The 19,617-nt window shown below is 49.7% G+C and overlaps 2 protein-coding genes across 14 annotated transcripts in view; one reads left to right on the top strand and one right to left on the bottom strand.

Annotated features, from left to right (window-relative positions):
• MBNL1 (muscleblind like splicing regulator 1) overlaps positions 1-19,617 on the top strand; it is a 101,059-nt gene that overhangs the window by 7,258 nt on the left and 74,184 nt on the right. For 9 of the 13 annotated variants that reach the window (XM_042798805.1, XM_042798848.1, XM_042798827.1 and 6 more), the window contains exon 1: positions 1,542-1,640. The exons of 2 other annotated variants lie outside the window; for them this stretch is intronic. The gene's annotated coding sequence lies outside the window, so the exon portion shown is untranslated. Of the gene's footprint in view, positions 1-1,271; positions 1,417-1,541; positions 1,641-19,438; positions 19,551-19,617 lie in introns of those variants that run through there. 2 more of the 13 variants (XM_042798816.1, XM_042798822.1) reach the window with 2 other exon arrangements.
• Positions 893-19,505, bottom strand: LOC122153813 (basic proline-rich protein-like; the record flags this gene model as incomplete). Its single annotated transcript, XM_042797032.1, has 2 exons — positions 18,969-19,505; positions 893-964 (listed from the first exon to the last, which is right to left on the bottom strand). Coding segments are annotated over exons 1-2 (609 nt in total), but the record flags the coding sequence as incomplete, so codon positions are not given.

A 19,617-nucleotide genomic window follows, 5' to 3' on the forward strand; every position in this document is an offset into this window, starting at 1 on the left:
CTCAGGTCAGTGCCGCGCTGTTGGGATCCCTTCGCGCCAGTGCCCCGCACGGGGCACGTCGAGGTCGCGCCTGACTGATCCCTACCGTCGCGTCCCCCGTCCCTGCGCTGCTCCCGTTGGCGTCACCGGCGTGGCAGGACCGACGCCGGCCCGTGGCGCTCGGCACAGCAGAACCGACGCCTCGGTGATGGGCTCCCGAAGGGCCGGGCTCTCGGGGGAGCCCAGGCAGGCCCAGCGCCGTGCCCGGCCGCCGCGGTGGGTGCCGGCCACTCGCCCCGGGGACCCCGGTGCTGGAGGGCGCAGCGCCCCGGGGACCCCGAGCCTCGGGGGGACGGCGGGGCAGAGCCGGCGAGCTTGCCAGGCGCTCCGCTTGCCGGGAGGAAGGGCGAGCGGGAAACGGGCGAAAGCACCGTCTGTTTGCCTGCTCTGGGAAGGAGATCAGTACTAGGGCCTCCTTGGCGGAACAGCATTTTCATATTGGAGGGTGTGTTCGTGTGTGTGTAAAAACCGGCATTATAATGGATAGCGCAGTTTGAGGACACTGGCGGCACAGGCCGCTTGCGAGCGGCGGTGTGCGCAGAGCTGTTTTGCTGGAGACATTTTCCACTTGCTTCCCTCCCCCTGCCTGGCTGCCTTTTTTTTTTCTCCTTTTATTTACTTTTTTCCTAGGGTTTTTTTTGCCTTTTTCTTGCCTTTATTTGTTTTTTGCAATTTTTTAACTTTTTCTTTTTTTTTGCTTTTTTAAACTTTTTGGCCTTTTTTTTTTTTCATTTTTTCCCTTTTTTCTTTTGCCTTTTTTTCTTTTGCCTTTTTTGTATTTTGCCTTTTTTTTCCTTAACTCTTTTTTTCCTTTTTTTCTTTTGCCTTTTCTTTCTTTTGCCTTCTTTTTTTTTGCCTTTTTTTGTTTTGGTCTTTTTTTTTTGCCTTTTTTAAACTTTCTTGCCTTTTTTGAACTCTTTTTTTTTTTTTTGCCTTTTTTTGGTCTTTTTTTTTTGCCTTTTTTAAACTTTTTTTGCCTTTTTTTGGCCTTTTTTTCTTTTTTTTTCTTTTGACTTTTTTTGGTTTAGCCTTTTTTTTTTTGCCTTTTTTTGGTTTAGCCTTTTTTTTTTTGCCTTTTTTTTTTCTTTTTTGCCTTTTTTTTTTTTACGGCCCTTTTTTTTTTGTTTTTTTTTTTTTTTTTGTTTTTTTTCCCTCCCCCTTTCCTGCCTCCGGCAGCGGAGGCGGCGGCGGCGGCGGGGCCGGGCACGCGTGCCGGGGCTGCGGCGCGGTGACTCATGCGGCGCCGGGCCGCTGGGCCGCGGGGAGGATGAAGGAGGCGAGGCCCCGGGGGAGGGCAGCCCGCGCCGCCGCCGCCGCTCGGCCCCTCTCCCCTCGGCGCCGCGTCGCCCGCGTCCCGGAGCCCGCGCCCGGCTTGAGGTGAGCGCCCGCGGCCGCGGCCGCCCGCGGGGCCGGGGCCGCGCTTCCGGGCGGGGCGGGGGCGGCGGCGGAAGCCGGGGCCGGGAGCCGGGGCCGCCGCCGCCTCCCGCCCGCCCGCCCGCCCGCCGCGCCGGCGGCTCTGTCAGCATGAGCCCCTGAGCGGGCCGGGCCGCCGCCGCCGCGCCCGGGCCGGGCCGCCGCCCCGCGGGTACGGTATGCCTGAGGTGAGTGCGGCGGGGGCGGCCGCAGCTGCCCGCGGCTCCGCGGGCCCCGGCCCGGCCCCCGCGGCCTCTCCCGGCGCGGCGGGGCCCGCGGGCGGCGGCGGGGCCGGGGGCCGCGTCCCGGCGGGGCCGGGGCCGGGGCCCGGGCAGGTGCGGGGGCGGGCCGGGGGCCGGGGAGGCGCGGGGGCGCCAGAAAAGGCGCAGTTCTGGAGGTTGGATTTTCTTTTCTTTTTTTTTTTTTTATGTAATCGCAGCGGGTGACTGCCGAGGGCCGCCGCCGGCGCGGGCGCTGCCCAGCGCGGCGGGGAGCGGAATCCCGGCGGGATACGCGCTCGCTGCGCTGCCCGGCCCCTCGGGACTCGCCGGGTTAACTGCGTGGAAATGGAGCGCTTTTTTCCTTTTTTTTTTTTTTTTTTTTTTTTTAGAGGAAGTTCTTGAATTCAGAACTTTGTTTGGCATCTAGTGACTGCGAACAAGTCAGTTTGTTGAGGTATTAGTATAGCGGAAGAGAAACATGCAGGGATGCCATCTGTATAAAACGGTTATTTTAGAAAAATGCACGATTCGTTCTTTAAAATAAATTATTTCTTTTGGCTTTTTTTTTTTTTTTTTTTTTTGAGGGGGGGTTAATACCGGCTGCAGGACCCGGCAATAGCAGAAGGACGCGGGTGACAGAAGCAAAGATGGTGAAACTGCAAGGGCAGGTTTAACGAAGGGAGGTCATGGCCAGGAGAGAGGGATGTCAATAATAATAAAATTGAACAAATAACTGGGCTATATCTTCTTTGGCACTGAGGAAGAAAAGATCCTAATGAAGTGGCAGTGTGTTCCAAAGTGACAACAAGGAATTAATTTGCGTAATGACTAATTAGCCGGTGGTACTCACTCCTGCAGGGGCAGCGGGAGGCGAGGGGGGCTGTCGGGCTGGGGCTGCAACTCGCGCCTGGCGCTGACCCCTGCCAGGCCTGCCTGCCCAAAATGCCATCGCAATTGCGAGTGGATAAAAGAGGAAGAAAATCAAGGCTTGGCGTCCCCCGTTCCGCTGCAGTGGGTGACAAAACGGCTGAATGTGGCAGGCTGGGACGTAGCGGCGCGAGAGCCGGGGGGGACGGGGGTCTCGGGGGGACGGGGATGCCGGGCTCAGCTCTGCGCCTGCGCCGTGTGCTTTTGCAATTTAAATTTTGTGAGGCCTGCGCTGCTCTGCTTTCCTTGGCTCGTGCCGGATCAGGCATAGACCAGAACGTTGTGAAATGGAATTGGGCTTCCCTGGATTTAAAGGCTGGGCTGCTGAGCTACACAACCTCTTTAGGCGCAGTGGAAGCAAAAGATGTTTAAATAGAAAAGCGATGGCAGTGACTGAACGTTCTAAGTTTTATAACCAGTTAGCCTCCAGACTTGAGAAAATTTTGAAGAATTATTGCCCTCTATGTTGTACCAATGATTTAACGGTAATTGTGGAGTCTGCCTAGCTAATGTGACACCTAAAAGTACAGGACTGTGCAGTTGTTATTTATGCAGGCTGCTGAAGGAAGACACGCCGGCAACAGATTTCTTAATCGGATACATGAGAGAGAAAGTGACGGGGCATATTTATTGTCTCATTTCCTTAAAGTCATCATTGGATTAAATTTATTTTGAATGGCAGGAAAGGGTCTGCGTCCAAGGATGCTTTGTTGTACTACGAGGCAGTTGAATCAAAGGGCAAACCCGAGGCATTATGTGAGGAATTTGTAATTCACTTGAGTGAGGAAGCAGTGTCAAAGCTGGCCTGTGACAGCTCTCCTCGGCTGCGGTGGAGGGTATGGCTTCCATACATCCCCTGCCCAGCGCCGGCGTTCCCTGCCGTGGGAACAGCCTGGCTTTGTCATTTCTTTTCATTTACTCACAAAATCCTCCTTTATGCTCGCTGTCTCAGAAGCGTTGTGAAGTACAGCTGTGCCACGTGCCGGCTAGGCACGAGCTTCGTGTTTTTCTGGGCTGGAAGCTGGATGGCAGACACGGGAAATGGCCGGTTCGGGCGTATCCGATGCCTGCCTACCGCCTCAACCTGTGCCCTGCACCATGGTGGCAGAGGATGTTGGAGTTCTAGATCTGGTGGATTAACAAGGCAATGGGTGGTCTCCAGGAGTATCAACAAAACAGTTTAGTTAGTGGAAGCAGAGAATTTTAATTTAAAACTTCTCTGGTCTACTCCTGTCTAATTGCGGAAGCAATCATAATTCAGAATAGCCTTTAGCAGAGGATTTTCCCTAGGCTGCGGTCGGCGTGTGTTGGCGCGAGGGCTTTCAGCCCGGCTCATCCCGCTGCGCTGTAGGAGGTCGGGACAGCGTGATCCTGAGCAGGGTGCTGGAGCTGGGGCGTAGCAGGGTGCTGCGCGGGTGTCTGGGGTACCTCGCCATCGCAGCAGCCGCAGCACGGGCACCTCGCAAGGGCTGCGGCTGCGCGCCGGGCACCCAGCCCTCCGCTGCTGCCGGCCGTGGCACGGAAAAATTTCAGGGGTTTTTGCTTTAGGCTGGCAGCGTTCTTGGTTCATTCTGTTTTGGGAAGTTCAGCAGTATAATCGGAAACCTGTAAGTGCGAATCGAGCTGCTTCAAGCCTCAAGTGTAGACTTTTATTTCCAGTTTTGGAGAAAGGTTAGTTTTCTTTTGCATTACTCCACCTTTGAATTTTACTACTGTGTTGCTTCACTAAGTCTCAGATGATGTTCATCATTTTCTAATACTACTAGGTAATAATTACTGAGTTTATCTATATTCTTCCTATAGCAAGGCCAAGGATTGAGTAAACTAACATTTTTAGACACCTCCATGACAAATACCACACGCTGATAAGCATTTGAAAGTCGCAGGTGCTGCTGTTGCTCTCTTTTAAAACCCATTTTGCGTAGAGGTTTGTGCTTGTCCAGTTTGCACGCCTCAGGAGCACTGAAAATGCTACTTTCCAAAATTCCCTAAGCAGGGAAGATACCACTGAAAAGAATCTGTAATGGTGTTCACTGCAGTCTGCCCTGCAGAGGACTGGTAAATACAGTGTTCCGGGGCCTTGGCAGAGTGTGTGAGCCGCATCGCTTTGCATTCCTGTGTCAGGGGCAAATCTGGCTTCTCTGAACTTAGAGCCCATGTATACTGGAAACCTGGAAAATAATTGTGAAGTACAGGCGATGGTCATGCATCACACCAAACAGCCGTTATTTTGTTTGCCCAGGGGAGTTAAAGCCGCGTGGTTTTTACCGTACTGCCCAGGATGGGTTGTGTGGCCACAGTAAAGGTTCTTACAGTGTGGTGTAGATGAAGATCTCATGGCCAGTTCACATTAAAATAAACACTTTCCTCTCTGTTTTTATTTCCTTTAAGTACTTGTTCTATTCTGCTGCTTCAGATTTAAGGGGGCGGTGGTAATGACCCAGGAATGCCTGTAATTAGGGGGATGAGCCTTAGCACCTCCTGATGTCCAGAGTAGAAGATGATTGCTACTTAGGAACCGCATGGATAAGGTGCGAACATCATTTTTCTAACACTGAGGAAGTCACACGTGTGTTGGATTATTAAAAGATGCCTTGCAGTAACTATTCATTACTTTCAAAGGCTTAATATGTGTTTTCCCTTGCCTTGTGCACATTTTAAATGCAAATGCTATGAAGAGGTGACTGCTGTTAACAAAGACCAGCTCATTAAGATAAAACTGCAAAAAAAGTTCTGTTCCCTTTTGGTGCCATATTTTTGTGATTTTTGACCATGATGAGGATGATTTCCGTAACTATGAATGTTTATCAAAAAATTCCTGCAGCTACTCCCATCCATAAGGAATTTTACTGTGGTTGTATTTTGTATGTTTTTATGACGGTTTTCCAGTATGAACAAGGAAGGACTCTAATGGCAGCAATCAGGCGTTGCCTGAAATAATGTGGTTTTGTACTGTCGCTCGTTGGTGAGCAGTGACAGAATGACCCTGCCCACAAACGTGCAGGTGCTGCCCCAGGGCTCGGGGAGCTGCCGGAGCGGGAGCACAGCTCGCCTGGGGGGATCCAGGCTTTTGGTGAATGTGCTTTACCCACCCGGGCGCTGTGGGGTGGGGGCTCAGGCTGGGGTGGGGCGCGTCCCCCGCGACTCCTGCGCTCAGCCCGCGCCGGGTGGGGGACAGGCAGAGGCTCCAGGGTTCCCTTTGCCTGCCTCTCTGGTGGTCTCGGCTATTTGTGTTCCTTGGGGATTAGAGCAGATGCCTATGATTATTATTTTTTATTTTATTTTATTAACAATTCTATATTGTAAACTTAGTTTTCCAAGTAATGCAGCAAAGTAAACAACATTTCCTTCCTACTACCCCCTAATTATTTACCGAAAGGATAAACATGTGAATGTGGTTTTTATTGCTATCCTCAGTGACATTTGGAGTCTGTTCTGCTGTGAATATGTGCGGTTGTAATTCCCGCTAGTGTCAGTAAGAGTTTGCAGCAAGGAAAGAGAAGGAACCATTTAAACTGTGTAACGGCCGTGATGAAGCCTGAATACGTCCCAAGATAAAAAAAAAAAAAAAATGCACGTTTAATATAAAGAGGTGAGAGGTGAAGCTTTGGCATATGGCATTTTGTAATGGAGCGTGGTCGCTGCTAAGGACGTCCGAGTGACCGGTCAGTGTCGCTCCTTCCACCTCCCGCAGGCTGTGCGGGGCGAACGCCGAAGTCGTTGCTTTGCTTGGGGACTAAAGCCAGGTGCAAATGTTGTTTTACCTTGTCCTGTGCGTTCAGAACCAGCGGGAAATTTTCCTGCTCTGAGGCTGATCTGAAATTTCTCCCGTGGCCTCAGCGGAAGCCGCGGGAGTGCGGCGGCAGCGGCACACGAGGCTGCCCGCGCTTGGAGGACCCTGTGAGGGTTTGATGCCTGCTGACCTCGGGATGAAATCCAGCTGTGTTTCAGCAGAAGTGCTTTTCTTCTGGGATCAGCTGTTTTTTTTAAATGTCTACTTGCTGTCAGCTACTACCCTGAGAAATAGTCCATGTTTCAAATTATGTGCATATGCTGCGGTGTTAAAAAAGAATATTTTTCTCCAAAATATCTTCAGTTTAGGTAGCCAGGAAAACTCTTTTCATGTACTATAAAGAAAAAAGTCAAAGTTTGCAATGGGCATAATGTATCCTCAATAAAGTCTAACTTAAGTTCTCACTAAATGCAGCTTGAATTTTCAATGGGATAGTTGCTATTTGGTATTATTTAGAAATAATATCAAAATTATTTAGCAGCAGTAGTTAATAAGGTAAAAAGTATCCGTCACCAGGATGCTAAATAGTGCACTTGGAGTTCATTTTTGTTTGAATCTATAGATTGCACGGGAAAACCGGGGAAGCCAGGCCTGAGTTAAGCCACAGTTGGCTGAGTTTTGTGGAGCCAGGTTATGGTTTCCGTAAGCCAAGCGTCTAGCCGGCGTTAAGCCAGCGCGGGGGCTCAGCCCCCCGCTCCGTCCGTCCTTCTGCAGCCCCGCTGCCGCCGGTTGCTGCTGGCGGGGTGGCTCGGGGAGAAACAACTTCCAGCCCTTATTTGAGCACTGTCAGAAAGGGTGCAGCTGCCTGTGTTGCTCCTAGGACCTTACGTTTTTGGCAAATATGCCAACTGTTTGTTTTCACAGAAGAGTATTTTGGGACATAAGTATGCAAGCTGTGTATCAGTGGCTGAATCGGAATGAATTTCAGCGCAATAAAGAGAAATAACTACTAGACAGGTTAAAATATGTCTAGGCATTTGACGTTTTGAGAAGTGAGCTTTCACGCAGCCCTCCATTGCCAGCCCAGCTGTATTTGACTCATTTTGTCAGTTCTTTTCCTTGAATTTACGGGTGGCAGTTTAAACTTCTGCATAGAGTCCAGGGTTTCCTCTTGGAAGCGCACCTCACTGTCTGCCCCTGGGGAAGGCTGCTGTTGTAAAGAATTTTTTTTCACTTGCGTACTTGTCAGTAACGTTACATTCAGAGTTGGTTCTTACAAAAGTGCGTCAGTCTTGCTTGCAGTGGCACAGAAGAAAATTAACAGAGCGAGCACTGAATTTTCCCCTTATCTCACTACACCACATTTTATGTATCTTGTAGTGAGATGTTTTGTTTCTACGGTTTCAGACTTTGTGTTTCAGAAGATTAATAGACCTAGCAGCCCTGTTTGCTAAGCTTAGTGATGATAACAATGTAATAAGTCATGAGACGGTCGCAGATCATCTGGCAAGGCAAAATATGCCTTGGGCTTGAACTCGGAGCAGGTATTATTTGGAGAGAAAAGTAAAATGTCGAAAGCGTTATAAATAACGGGTCCTGGCTTGGGTGGCGAGTTCAAGTTTGCCTGCGTGGGGAGCTCGGTTGGCGGGACCTGCGTTTACAGCGGGTGTTGGCAGGGCCCCTGTGCGGAGCACCCACCCAGCAGGGACCCGGGGCCACGCGGGGGCTCTGGGCCCAATCCCGCTTCCAGAGGCGTTAATGGGAATTTTTCTTTCTGAAAAAGGGAGAGCGGTTGGAGCTCCTCGGCTCGGTCCGCAAGGCCCACGGCGCTGCTCTCGCGGTGGTGCCCTGGCCCCACAGCCCCCCTTTGCCGGGGGCACGGGCGGTGGGTGCGTGGCCGAAGCGCGTGGCGGGGTCAGCCTGCAGCGGGACGGACGGACGGACGGATGGGCGGACGGAGTGCGCCCCTGAGACCGCTTCAGCTCCGGCGATGCAGTGACGTCCTCTCCGCTGCAGTGACACCTACACAGTGGGCGAGGAGATAAGCTCTCCTGTTAAATTTAAGTAACTTGCTGTAGGAGAAGGCAAAGTTTGCTGCGTTAATTGGGTCTAGATGTACCCGAGGTGTCGAGGCTTTAAACTCCGCGCTCCCCAGGGGCACGGCGGAGGAGCGTGTGGGCTCCGGGAGCTGGCTGAGCCGGGCAGATGTGTCAGGTTTTCCACGCAGGTTGCCAAGCTGAAGGCAGCAGTAATTAGGCCTGGATTCCCCACAGAAAATCCGCGTCTCTGTGTGCGCAGGCGCCGGGAGCCGGTGCTCCCGCATCTGCCGCGGTTGCTGGCGGAGGTGCGGGCGGGATGGCGGCTGCTCCGGGGCCGGCCGTGCCGAACTGCCGCCCTTCCTCCTCCTCGCCGATCCCGAGCTGGCTCTGGCCGTTGCGGTGTCGCCTGTGCCAGCTGGTTTCCATGGGAGAAGGGTCCTGTCAGCTGCACGTCCTGATAAACGCAGCGTGACTTACGTGTGAGAAATGAACTCGAGCGCTTTTTTTTCTGTGACTCTCGGAAGCTCAGGAAAAGCAAAAAAAAAAAAATCCAAACAGAAAACGTATCTTCCAGCATTGGGAAGAATTTATTAGTGCCTGGGCAGCATTCTTGACTTTGTACGATCACTGCTGGTTTCCAGTGAAATCCTTCCCATCTGTAATTTTATACGGGAATCCTTCAGTGCTCGATACGTAGGCAAAACTTAAACTGACTTTGAGACTTCTTTCACAAGCAGTGAAAAATCAAAGATAGTGAGTCTGTGATACTGATAATGTAATTATGTGCTTTTCAGCTTTTTGATGTGTAACAGTTGAAAATTGTTCTTCTGGGCGTGCAGGCACTTGCTGCTATGACTTAGCTTTGCAGACTGCTTAGAGGAAAGTCCCTGGGAAAATATCTTGCTTGCTGCTTATCAGCGTTTTATTGAGCTCCTGTATTTATGTGCAAATATATTCCATAAATAAATCTTTAATTATGTGATTTGTTGTGAAAAGTAGACGCAGCTCTGTTCAATTCTTCTAATTAAATGCAGCTAATGGTGGCAACTAACATACAAGAATTTGAACTTCTTTCACGTATTTTTCTGCGTGACTGACAAAATTATTGCTTTGGGTTTGTTTGGTTAGTTTTCTACAACTTCTAAGTCTTTAATTACCAATTTTATAAAAAATGCTTTTCCCGAAATCTTTTCAAAAGCTGTTTTCCAAATATTCCATGTCTTTTGTGTAAGACTAGAATTTTAAACTTTTTAAATGGCTTTTAGAGGCAAGAGGGAGAACAGAATGAAAACGGTAAGCTTTTGAGCTTTTTCCAAAATTCCTTCCCTGTGTTGTTCAGTTTGGGCAGCTTGCACAGGTGCGTTCATGGAAAAGGGGACAGATCGAGGAGAAGCCGAGTAGAGGGCAGAGAGGAGCTTTCTGTGGGAGAAATACGATGGGGAAGCGGGTCAAAACAGTGGAGGTGGCCCGTGACAGCCAATGGCCCGTGCGGCGCTACGGACACTGATGGGGCAGCGCTGGGGGCTCGCGGGGCCGGGGAGGGAGCACCGGGCTTTCCCTCCCTGGAGGAGAGGGCTGGCTGCCCCCGCTGCCGCTCCTCTGGAGAGAAAATAGCTGAGGAGCTGCAGAATTAGCGCACGGTGCCCGAGTGGCACCATTAAATGGACTCGTTTTGTATTGGGTTTTCATAGCGTCGTTCTGCAAGCTGTTACTTTGGATTTTTTAAAAAATAAGAATGTTTGAAGTAGCCCTAATCACAGGGGTATATAATCTGAGTGCTTTAGATACTTTTTAAGAAACACTCTAAAACTTTTTGGTTCACACCTGTGGCCCTTTGACATGCTAACATTGGTATTTTTATTCTGCCGTAGCAGGCATTTTGGGGATAGTGATCCATTTTTACGTTGCATGAATATATAGAGGCCGTTTCTTCTGCAAGAAGAATTAATGGGAATTTGAAGGTTATGTGTTCTGTGATTTGGCACTGGTTGAGCCTAGAAAAGGTTGCTTGCAGAGTGAGCAAAAAGGACAAGGTCCTCTTCTCCTGGCTCGGGTAGGAGGCTGTGTAGGAGACCGGAGTGTGAGCCCTGGGCGCGGGGCTGCCCGGAGCGGAACGGGCTGGCTGCGCGAGGCGAGGCCACGTGTTGGTGGAGCAGGAGCCATCCGGCAGCTCTGACGATGTGAGACCGCGAGGAGTACGAGGATGTGAGAGGGGAACGAGGGATCCACGATCGTTCTGCCTCAGAGACATTCCTGGATTGGTCTGTGGAAGGTGGGAGCTCAGAAATAGATCAGGTAGGTCAGTTGTACAACAGCCATAAATAAAAACTTAGCAAAGTAGTGGGCTATGACCCGATCTGTAACCTGGAAACAAAAAGTTATTGAAGATTTGCCTGGCCGAGCTGGAACCCTCCGGTAGCTACCGTTTGTGGTGATGCTGAAGAAGATGCCACCACTCTCACTGCACCTTCCACGCCAGGCTGCTGCTTGCTCTTTGTGAAAATACGCATTGATTAGGCTCAGATGGGAGCAGCCTGTGGGTGACCTCGTGTGCCTTTGTGCGATACACCAGCGGTGGCCCCAGGACCCTGCGCCGGCAGCGGCCGGGCTTTCTGCCTCAGCGCTGTCCGCAGGGCTGCCGGCGTGACAGCGCTGCAGCTCCCTCCCGTACGAGCACCGGCCTCCTGGGAAGGGCCTGCTGGGCACTGAAGTAACCAGAAGCCTCTTTTTCACCCTCCCATGAGTTCATCTTTGTTACCCACAGCAAAAGGCTGAAAACAGGAGAAAAGTTGTCTGTGAGCATGTACTGAAGCAGCGTTAGCCCAGCTGGGTTAGCCAGACATCGGGGAGTCCACGAGCAAACTGAGTGTTAGCAAAATTCATCTCCGAGGGCAGCTCCTGCGGGAGGAGGGGAGGGAAGCTAGCCCCGAAACCTGGGCACGGTGCTGGGAGGGTGACCCCGTAACTGTGCGGGGAGCAGCCTTGCTCAGGAGCCCCTTCGTCATTCGCCTCTCGGTCGTGGCATTGCTTCTGGCGGAGGGTTTGTGCGGAAGCTGTTCTGATCTAGGGGCCGTTAGTGGGTTGTTTTTCATTATTATTGTTAGCTACATAAATACCATGATTCAGGATGAACAAGCATAACAAATTATAGCAAATACTGATTAAAAAATGGCCTCAAAGACATTTTTCACTTCTTTCCTAAAATGAAGTGCAGTCACTCAGTTTTTGTTATTTTATTTTTAATGCTGGTGACTAATTTGGAGCTTTTCCTTGATACCTGAAGACACATGTATTTATTTAGCTTGGGTGAGATTGTTAGCGGTGCAAAATCGCTTCAATAAGTGTTTCAGTGCTGCTGAGCCCTGTATGCGTAGTGATCTGTTAAGGCAAGGAGAGTGTCTCCTAAACTTGATTAGTTCTGCTGTATACTGAAGAATCATTTTGCTCTTATATTAGTGCATAGCAATTATCTCGGATACCTCAGATAGTGACAGAACATAGAAAACCCCATTCTCTAGGATTTAGGTTCTTACACAAACAATGAGAAGAAATTATTTTAGATTCGTTGTAATTTCTGGTAAGTTTTAGAAGGTTTTTACTACGCTGGAAGGATATGACTGAGAAATTAAATGTAAAGCCAGAATGTATTAAACCATAGAAAATACTCTATTTTGGATTTGAGATTCTCTGAGAAACAGAAAGCTTTGAACTGGAACGCAGTTGGCTTTATCTCCTGTCCTGCAGCAGATGCTGGAGCAGTTTTCCAGCGCTGTCGTTGCCTTGTGATTCATGTTAATGTTAACAGGAGTCTGGCGGTTACATCCTCGCACTAAGCTGGCGATACCTCTCTGCTCTGGGGGTGCCGGGCGTGGAGTCTGGGGTGATTTGGGGGGCGGGGGTCCCCCAGGCCTCTCTCGGAGGTGCTGTGCTGGGGTGCTGTGCTGCGGTGCTGGGGCGACAGCTTTGCACCGCCCGTGGCTCTCCTTCAGTCCCTACCGCATCGACGACCCCGTTTTCACCTATTCTCGTGTAATTTTCTCATCCTTGGAGAGAAGCATGTGATTGCCAGAGCATCGCCACAGCTCACCATTACCGAGCTGAAGTGACCACCAGGCCATCGAAACCGGAGCTCTAACTCGCTGTCGAAAGCAGAACTCTGTATAACCTGTTCCTCATTATCTGTATTCATGTCCCTTTTTGTTTGCCCTCGAGTCAGATGCAAGATGAAGCAATCCACATAATTATAACTTCTGATTTGCCTCGGTAGGAGCACGCCTGTCGGTGCAGCAGGCAGTTAGTGGTAAGGTGCCCCACACTGAATTTTGCTGAAGATGCCTCGGTCCTCCCCAGCAGACCCCGCTGCGGTAGTCCCCCTCCCCGTGTGTAAGGATGTGGCGGCTGCACCCAGGCTCCTAGCTTGTAATTATTCACGTAACAAAGCGATCATCGTGTGAACGGACAAGGACTTTGAGATCTTGAGTTTGGTGTCGGGGGGCAAATGCGGGAGGGGGTGCCTGGACTGGGGCAGGTTAGTGAAGCTAAGCGGAGAAGCTTGTTGGCTGGAGCAAATGCGAGTCATAATAAATTAATAGTAATGTTAGTACTGGCCACGTATGTGCTGTAATCCGTCGGGCGCTCAGCAGAGCGGTCTCTCAACACTCATTTTTCCCACTGGTGGGATCCGTTTCTGGGGAAGTAAAAAGCCACCTTTTATAACCAGGGCTGTGTGGCAGCTGCTTTAGGGGGGGAACTGAAAAACGATATAGCTGATTGTAAAGAGGGGAACCTTTCTAGAGCTAACACCTAGATTTAATTTAGAATCTCAGCAGTAATAAAGTGCCAGTATTTTCTCCCTTGCTATACAGTGGATGTTAAGGCGCCCGACCTGTCAGAAGCTAGCCTGGGTGTCTGCTGCATCTCTCGCCAGCGACAGCTCCTCCGGCTCCCTTTTCCTCCCTGAAACCATTGGCATCAGCTGAATTTGATGTTAGAGGGAAGCGGTTGCTTGCCTTGCTGAGTCATGGACATTGTTTCTTTCTGTAGTAGTTGTTACCATGGATGATGCTAATAATCATGTTTTATGTATGTAAAATATTTTATATATATATACACGCATGTACCGTTAGAAATCACCTGTCAGGAAGGGAGTGTTTTTCAGTGATGCGTAGCCATCCGTTTTGCCGCTGCTGATGGCACCTCCTGGTTTTGAAGCTCAGCTGTGGGAGTCCTCCCGCGGTTCTCTGTTGCTCTGTTCTCGAGGAAAACGCCCCAAACCCGCTGCCTGCGGGGCACCTTGGTCACCGTGTGGCTGCAGAGCGGATAGGCACCCCTGGAACGAGCAGGAAAAGCAACCAGAATGATAAAGCCAGGCGTGTGCGCGGCGCAGGAGAGAGCAGGGAGCGTTGTATGGGCGACACGGGCCTTGCTGGGGGCAGGGGACAGCGCGGGGGGGGGACACGATGCGGGGTGACGCCAGCTGGGCCCTGCCCGGGGGGTCTGCGGGACACCCGTCCTGGTGCGATGCCGTTGGCGCGGGTCAGCTCGCTCCTCTCTTGCATCACTTGGCTTACGTACGTTTGCAGTTAATCAAACAAAATGTCTCTAATGTGCAAGCATCTGATTAATGAATAGCTTTCTGGAAGAAGAACGCTTAGTTATTTTGTTACGGCCTCTCAAATGTCTTTGCATAGAAGCGCAATGTTTAAAATTAATTACAACAAGGACGTAAGACTGATTTTAATAAAAGAGCTTTTGGTTACTTCAATTCAGTTTGGTGTTTGTTTTTTTTTTTTTTAAAATTACTTCTCAGAGTTTTAAGTTAGATCGCTAGGTTGCTGTTATTTTTAAAGACAAACAACTTCTTTTTTGACTTGCGTGGGAAACGTCACTTCTTTTATGGTTGAAATTCCCCTACGCCAGGATAATACAGAACTTCCTATTTCTAAAATATATCATGTAAATGTTATGGTAAAGGATCTATAGTATGGATATGTTCTTAATACCAGAAACAGTATTTTCAACTTCAGTGGTGTGGATGGATGTGCGAATGCTTTGTAATACATAAATCAACAGTAAAATGGATTAAATGCAGAGTAGTCCTTCCTGCCATTTTGTGTCTCTGGCTTTACAAGTTGAAAGAGCAGAATAATAGCTAGTATACACATTTCCTAGTCTAGAGACAGACACTGACCTTTCCCTCGTTTAGTTTATAAATACACATCCATCTAATGCTGTCAGATAATGTAAATTCTGCATGTCTCTGAAGTCCCAAATTTTGTAAAGGAGATTGATATATACCATAGGTTATAAAAAAAAAAAGAGAAATTTCAGCAGACATATTTCTTGACTTTAAAGGTTGGGGTTTTTGTGAAATAACCACTATTACTGTAATTAGCCATGTATTCTTTAAAGGAAAGAGGGTTTATGGAATTTGCAGTATAACTTTCTGACTTAGAGTGTTGCTCCGACTAATCTAAAGTAAGAAAGGATTGAGCTATGGGATTTGTACGCCAGTGCCACTACACTGTTGTTGGGCAGTGGTTCACAGTTTGATTAGGGACGTAAATCTTGGAGAACAGATTTCAAGGAAATACCTTGTTTCTGCATTCAGCAATGAATGTGCAATTGGGGAAACTTACTTTATGATGTTGCCTCTTTTTTCATTATTTACCGAGTTTTCATGAACTGAGTACACTTGTATGCATTAAATTCAGATGTAATGTCGCAGTTAGGTGTTTCTGCTGAAACGGTTTCAGAAACTGTGAAATACACTCAAGATAAAAACAGGTCTGATGAGGATCTGCCTGAGAATCCCACTGAAGTCAGTGGGAGGTTGCACTGCCTTCCCAAGCAACTCTGTCAGAGCTAAAACAGTACAGAAATAACCTTTAAAACACTACTACTAGTACTACGACTACTACTAAAACTATGTATATTATGCAGAGTATCTGGGTCATAAAAGTAGTGTGGGCAGTTTTTTTACTATTCCGGTGCGGGACTTGCTTAGTCGTTCAGTGCTAATTGGTGCTGGCGGTTTTACCAGGCTCCGTGTACGCCGCGGGGGGCTGGGGAGCGCGTCTCCAGGGGTGCAGTGCCCCGGCATTCCCGCCTCGGAGCTGGCTCCGCCGGGCTGCTGCCTGCGTGCTCTCCTTTTGCCCGATGTATGCAAAAGGACAAAATGGAGAGAGGGGTCTCCTTGCTTTTACGTGCGGTCGCATGGGTGTAGTGGGTACAGTTCCCACAGGGCTAGAGTGCAAAACCAATTTGGTTTGTTTGGTTTGTTTTAACTAAAGAATATTTTTCTTTAACTGATCCTTCGCTGTTATGTGGCCAAGATGTTAATTAGCTCATTGTTTCCGCTTAATTTTGCGACAGTGCTATAATTATATCCTTCAATTGTGCCATGAAGTAATTGCGGTATTTTTTCCAAATTTTGTGTTGAGATACGTTATTGGTAAACTTTGAATTTGGCAGAGGTGTTTTGAAAATACTGTAAGGCAGTCAGTAATTTTTGTATTTCTTTATTTAAAAGACAGCCATTTGGCAATTTCAAGCTTTGAGACTGTACTGTCAATGTAAATAGAATATTGATTTTATTCCATTTCCTATCTCATTAGAGTCATTGTCATGAGGATGGATTCATGTTGTGTAATTATCTGTTCTTGCTGACAGTTCTCATGTCATTGAGATTGGCGTTTTCAGCTTCCACTTTCTCTGAGCGTAAAAATAGCATTGTTCACTGCCGTGTTCTTCTTTAGTGTTGTGCTTTTTGCCTGTCCGGCTTTATACATCTTTCTTTCTGAGAAATGTGTGTGAGCTGAGGTGGAGAAAAATGGGAATGTCCAGCAAAACCAGTTGCAGGAAGAGTGAAAACATTGGCTCCTCGGGAGCAGTTCCCAGGGCAGGGACACCCCTGTTCAGATAACTTGTTTTTGTGTCAAAGACTGACGGGAAGAGCAGGAAAAACATATTATTAACCTGGCTGTACAACATTTCTTTATAGCAATAACGGGAAGTAATAAAAATGGAACATATTTAATCAGAACTTAGAAACCATCATCACATGGGCCCTTCTGTGTTAGTTTCACTTTCTCAGGCATTTCCAGATAGCCTCCCCATTGATTTGTGAGCCTGTTTCTTAATTGTTTTCATTGACCCAGCTCAGCAGACAACTAAGTCATCTCTCTTATCCTCCTAAAGAATGACTTCTCAGTGTTACTTCTTTTGTCTTTTCTGAGAATCACTTTTTATTTTGCTTTCAATATTTTTAGCTTAATTTCCCTTGTATTCCCAATAAACAGTGAAGGTAAGGCTATGCTTTGTCCAAAGTGATGTTGCAACAGTCTCAAGACAAGTAGCAAATACTTTAAAATTTCAAAAGGTGAACTTCAAAAACCAGCTGTGGATTAAGAACAGCCTTCAGTACTGACTGGCCTACTAGGCGGAGCCTGGAACCTGTCAGCCCCCAAATAACTTTTAATTGAATTTTGAAAAAAATAATAAAAATCAACTCAACCCCTTTCCTGTCCTCTCACTATGGTTCCTCCCCCTGGATTTGTTGCAGTCTTTCCTAGCTTATCAGAGACAGCCCAGAGAGAGACATCACATGTATCTGCTGAGGCTTTTTTGCAGACAGTGGTGTCCGTTAGTATTTGAGGCTTATTAGGAACTCCTTACTGACTTGGAATATCACAAGAAAATTTTGAAGTGAGGGGAAAATATCTTATGCAGATAAAAAAATCTATGCTAGCATTTTCCTTTATTTAGTGGGGATATTGAAGATATACCTCTGGTCTGAAGACAGTATTTTTGCTAGAAGGCTATTTTTAAAGCTGACATTTCTGGCTATGTTTTCAGGTAGATAACAAATTCTGACAAAACAATTTTTGTTCAAGTAACTGTAGAGACAAAATATATATCTAGCATTTCTTCATATTCAGAAGATTTACCTCTGAGGCATCACAGCTCCTTGGAGTAATGCTTTTCTTTTTGTAGCTGGCAGCCTGAAGAATGAAGGGTGAAATTCAGCCTCGTTTAATGCAGTTACAGATATTTCAGTGACCTCAACAGGAGCAGGATTTCGCTGCGAGTAAGCGGCTAGTCTGACTCCAAATAGAAAACTTATTACGAAGCTAGGAATAAAACATAGTTTCATGACTTCTACCAGGAAGATCATTCCTTTCGTTACATGTGAGGACAAAAGATAGTTTTCATTTTGTACCCTGCCTTCATGCTTTCTTTCCTTGTTAGGGGTGACTACTCTTGTAGCGAGAGTGAAATCAGATACCTTGTTTTGAAAATCTGGCCTTTAACTTGCTTCTGCTTTAGCATGTAAAATATATCAATTGCTGCTCTAACTCTTCTTGGTGTTTGGAAAAATCAATGCTCGGTATGGATTGTGTACCAGACTGAGGAACAGGAGCAAATGCCTGCTTAGAGCTGTCCCAGAGTTTTGTTGTAGAGCTCTTACGCCCGCATCGGCACTGCCCTCTCCTGAGGGTCTCGCAGGGAATGAACGTTCATAACAAAATAGCACGCAGAAGCCGTCGTTTTGTGCTGTGCGAGAGTGGTGGGGGGAGGAGGCGGGTCCGTCCGTTGGCGGTGTCTGTGGAGGACAAGGACGGGTTGCGGTGCAGGGTGGCTGGGGGCCGGGCTGATGCGTCGCGGCTGATGCCGTGGAGGGCAGCCCCACACGAGCAGACGGGGGTGCCTGGAGCCCGTCCCACGGGGGGGTCCCCGCCACCGTGAGGTCCCGGCCCGTTGTTCTGCACTTTCCAGTCTGTTGGTGCGAACCCCTCATGGCTGGGTAGCGGGGCGCAAGCGGGGGAACCAAACTCGTTTGCCCGAGCGCTTGTTACGGAATGAGTTTTCAAGAGCCGAGTCTGCTGTATCCCCAGGTGCTGATCGGTAGCGACTGCTGGCACTGGATGACGGCGGCTTCTGAGCTTTAGGCAGTTGAAGCAAATGAGTATCTGTGTTTATCAAGACACCTAGCTGTTAACTTGCGCTTGCAGGTAATTACGCGCAGTTGTTTGTCTCCTGCTAGCAGGGATTAAAAGTGTGGGTATGATTAGAAGTGTCCTGGCAAGGAAACCACGGTGCCTGTTATAATCTTATTAGCTGTATTAGGTGTGCTTTACTTCTCTAGTGTGTTGCTCTAACCGCTTAGTCCCTGGAAAAAGACTCTTTGCAGATTTTCCTCGTCTGTTGGTTTGCATCCACGCTGACCCAGCGTGGCTTCCCAAGATGTTTCCGATGACAGCGTCAGCGATGCTGCTCTCCAGGGGCGGGGGCGGTGGGAGATACGAAGAAATACGAAGGTGGGAAATCCAGGGCAGTGTCTTTAGAAGGCAGGGCTGGGACCAGCCTTCCCGCCGATGGCAAGGCGGGCAGGTGATGTCCCAGGGTGGGCACGGCGGGGGCAGGCCTCTGCCCCCTGCTCCAGCTGGGACGGGAGCTGCAGTTATTGCCGAGTTGTGTTTACACGTGGCACTGGAATTCCGGGGCGAAGCTGCGCATCTGAAACTCCTGTCGCAGAAACGGCCCTTCCCCCTTGGCGTCTGAGGGGGGAGAGGTTTCACTACCCCCTCAGCCCTAGGTGTTAAACGCCCGGGTGGGTTTGGGGTGGTGGTTTTTTTTTTTTTTTTTTTTTGGTTTTTTATTTTGAAGCGAGTGGTGTCCATCGCCACGGTCGCGGTTCACCTGCAGCGTGTTGGCGGGAGGAAGCCGGGCTCCTTCCCGCGGGCGGCAACTTCGTGTGGGAGCGACGTGGGGCGCGGCCGGGGCCGGGCCTTGCGAGGGAGCGGGCGTTCCGGGTCCGTCCTCGGGCGGGAGCGGGGGGGGGGGGGGGGGGGGACGGGCAGCGCCGGGGCGGGGCGGGGCGGCGCGCAGGGCCGGCGGCCGGTACCGTTCGCGCTGCCGTTGCCCGCGCCGCCGCCATGGCCCGGCCCCCTCGCTGCATGCCGGGTAGCGCCCGGGCCCACCCGCGGCTGCTGCGGCGGCCGGGCGAGCCCCGCCGGGCGGGCTCGGGGCAGCGGCTGACAGGCGCGACCTTTCATAAGACGGCCCCCGCCATTGGCTTCCTGCCCGGAGTATCGCTGCAACGCTCCCCGCGATTGGCTCGCTCCCGCTCATGCCTGGCTCCGCACGGGGAAGCGGCCCCTCTCCCCCGCGGCTGGCGTGAGTGCGGGGCGGCGGCGGCTCCGCGGGACACCCCGAAATGCCGCCCGGCGAATTGTAACGTGTC

The sequence above is a fragment of the Tyto alba genome, unplaced genomic scaffold (genome assembly GCF_018691265.1).
Source record: "Tyto alba isolate M040663 unplaced genomic scaffold, T.alba_DEE_v4.0 Super-Scaffold_10, whole genome shotgun sequence".
Lineage (NCBI taxonomy): Eukaryota > Metazoa > Chordata > Aves > Strigiformes > Tytonidae > Tyto > Tyto alba.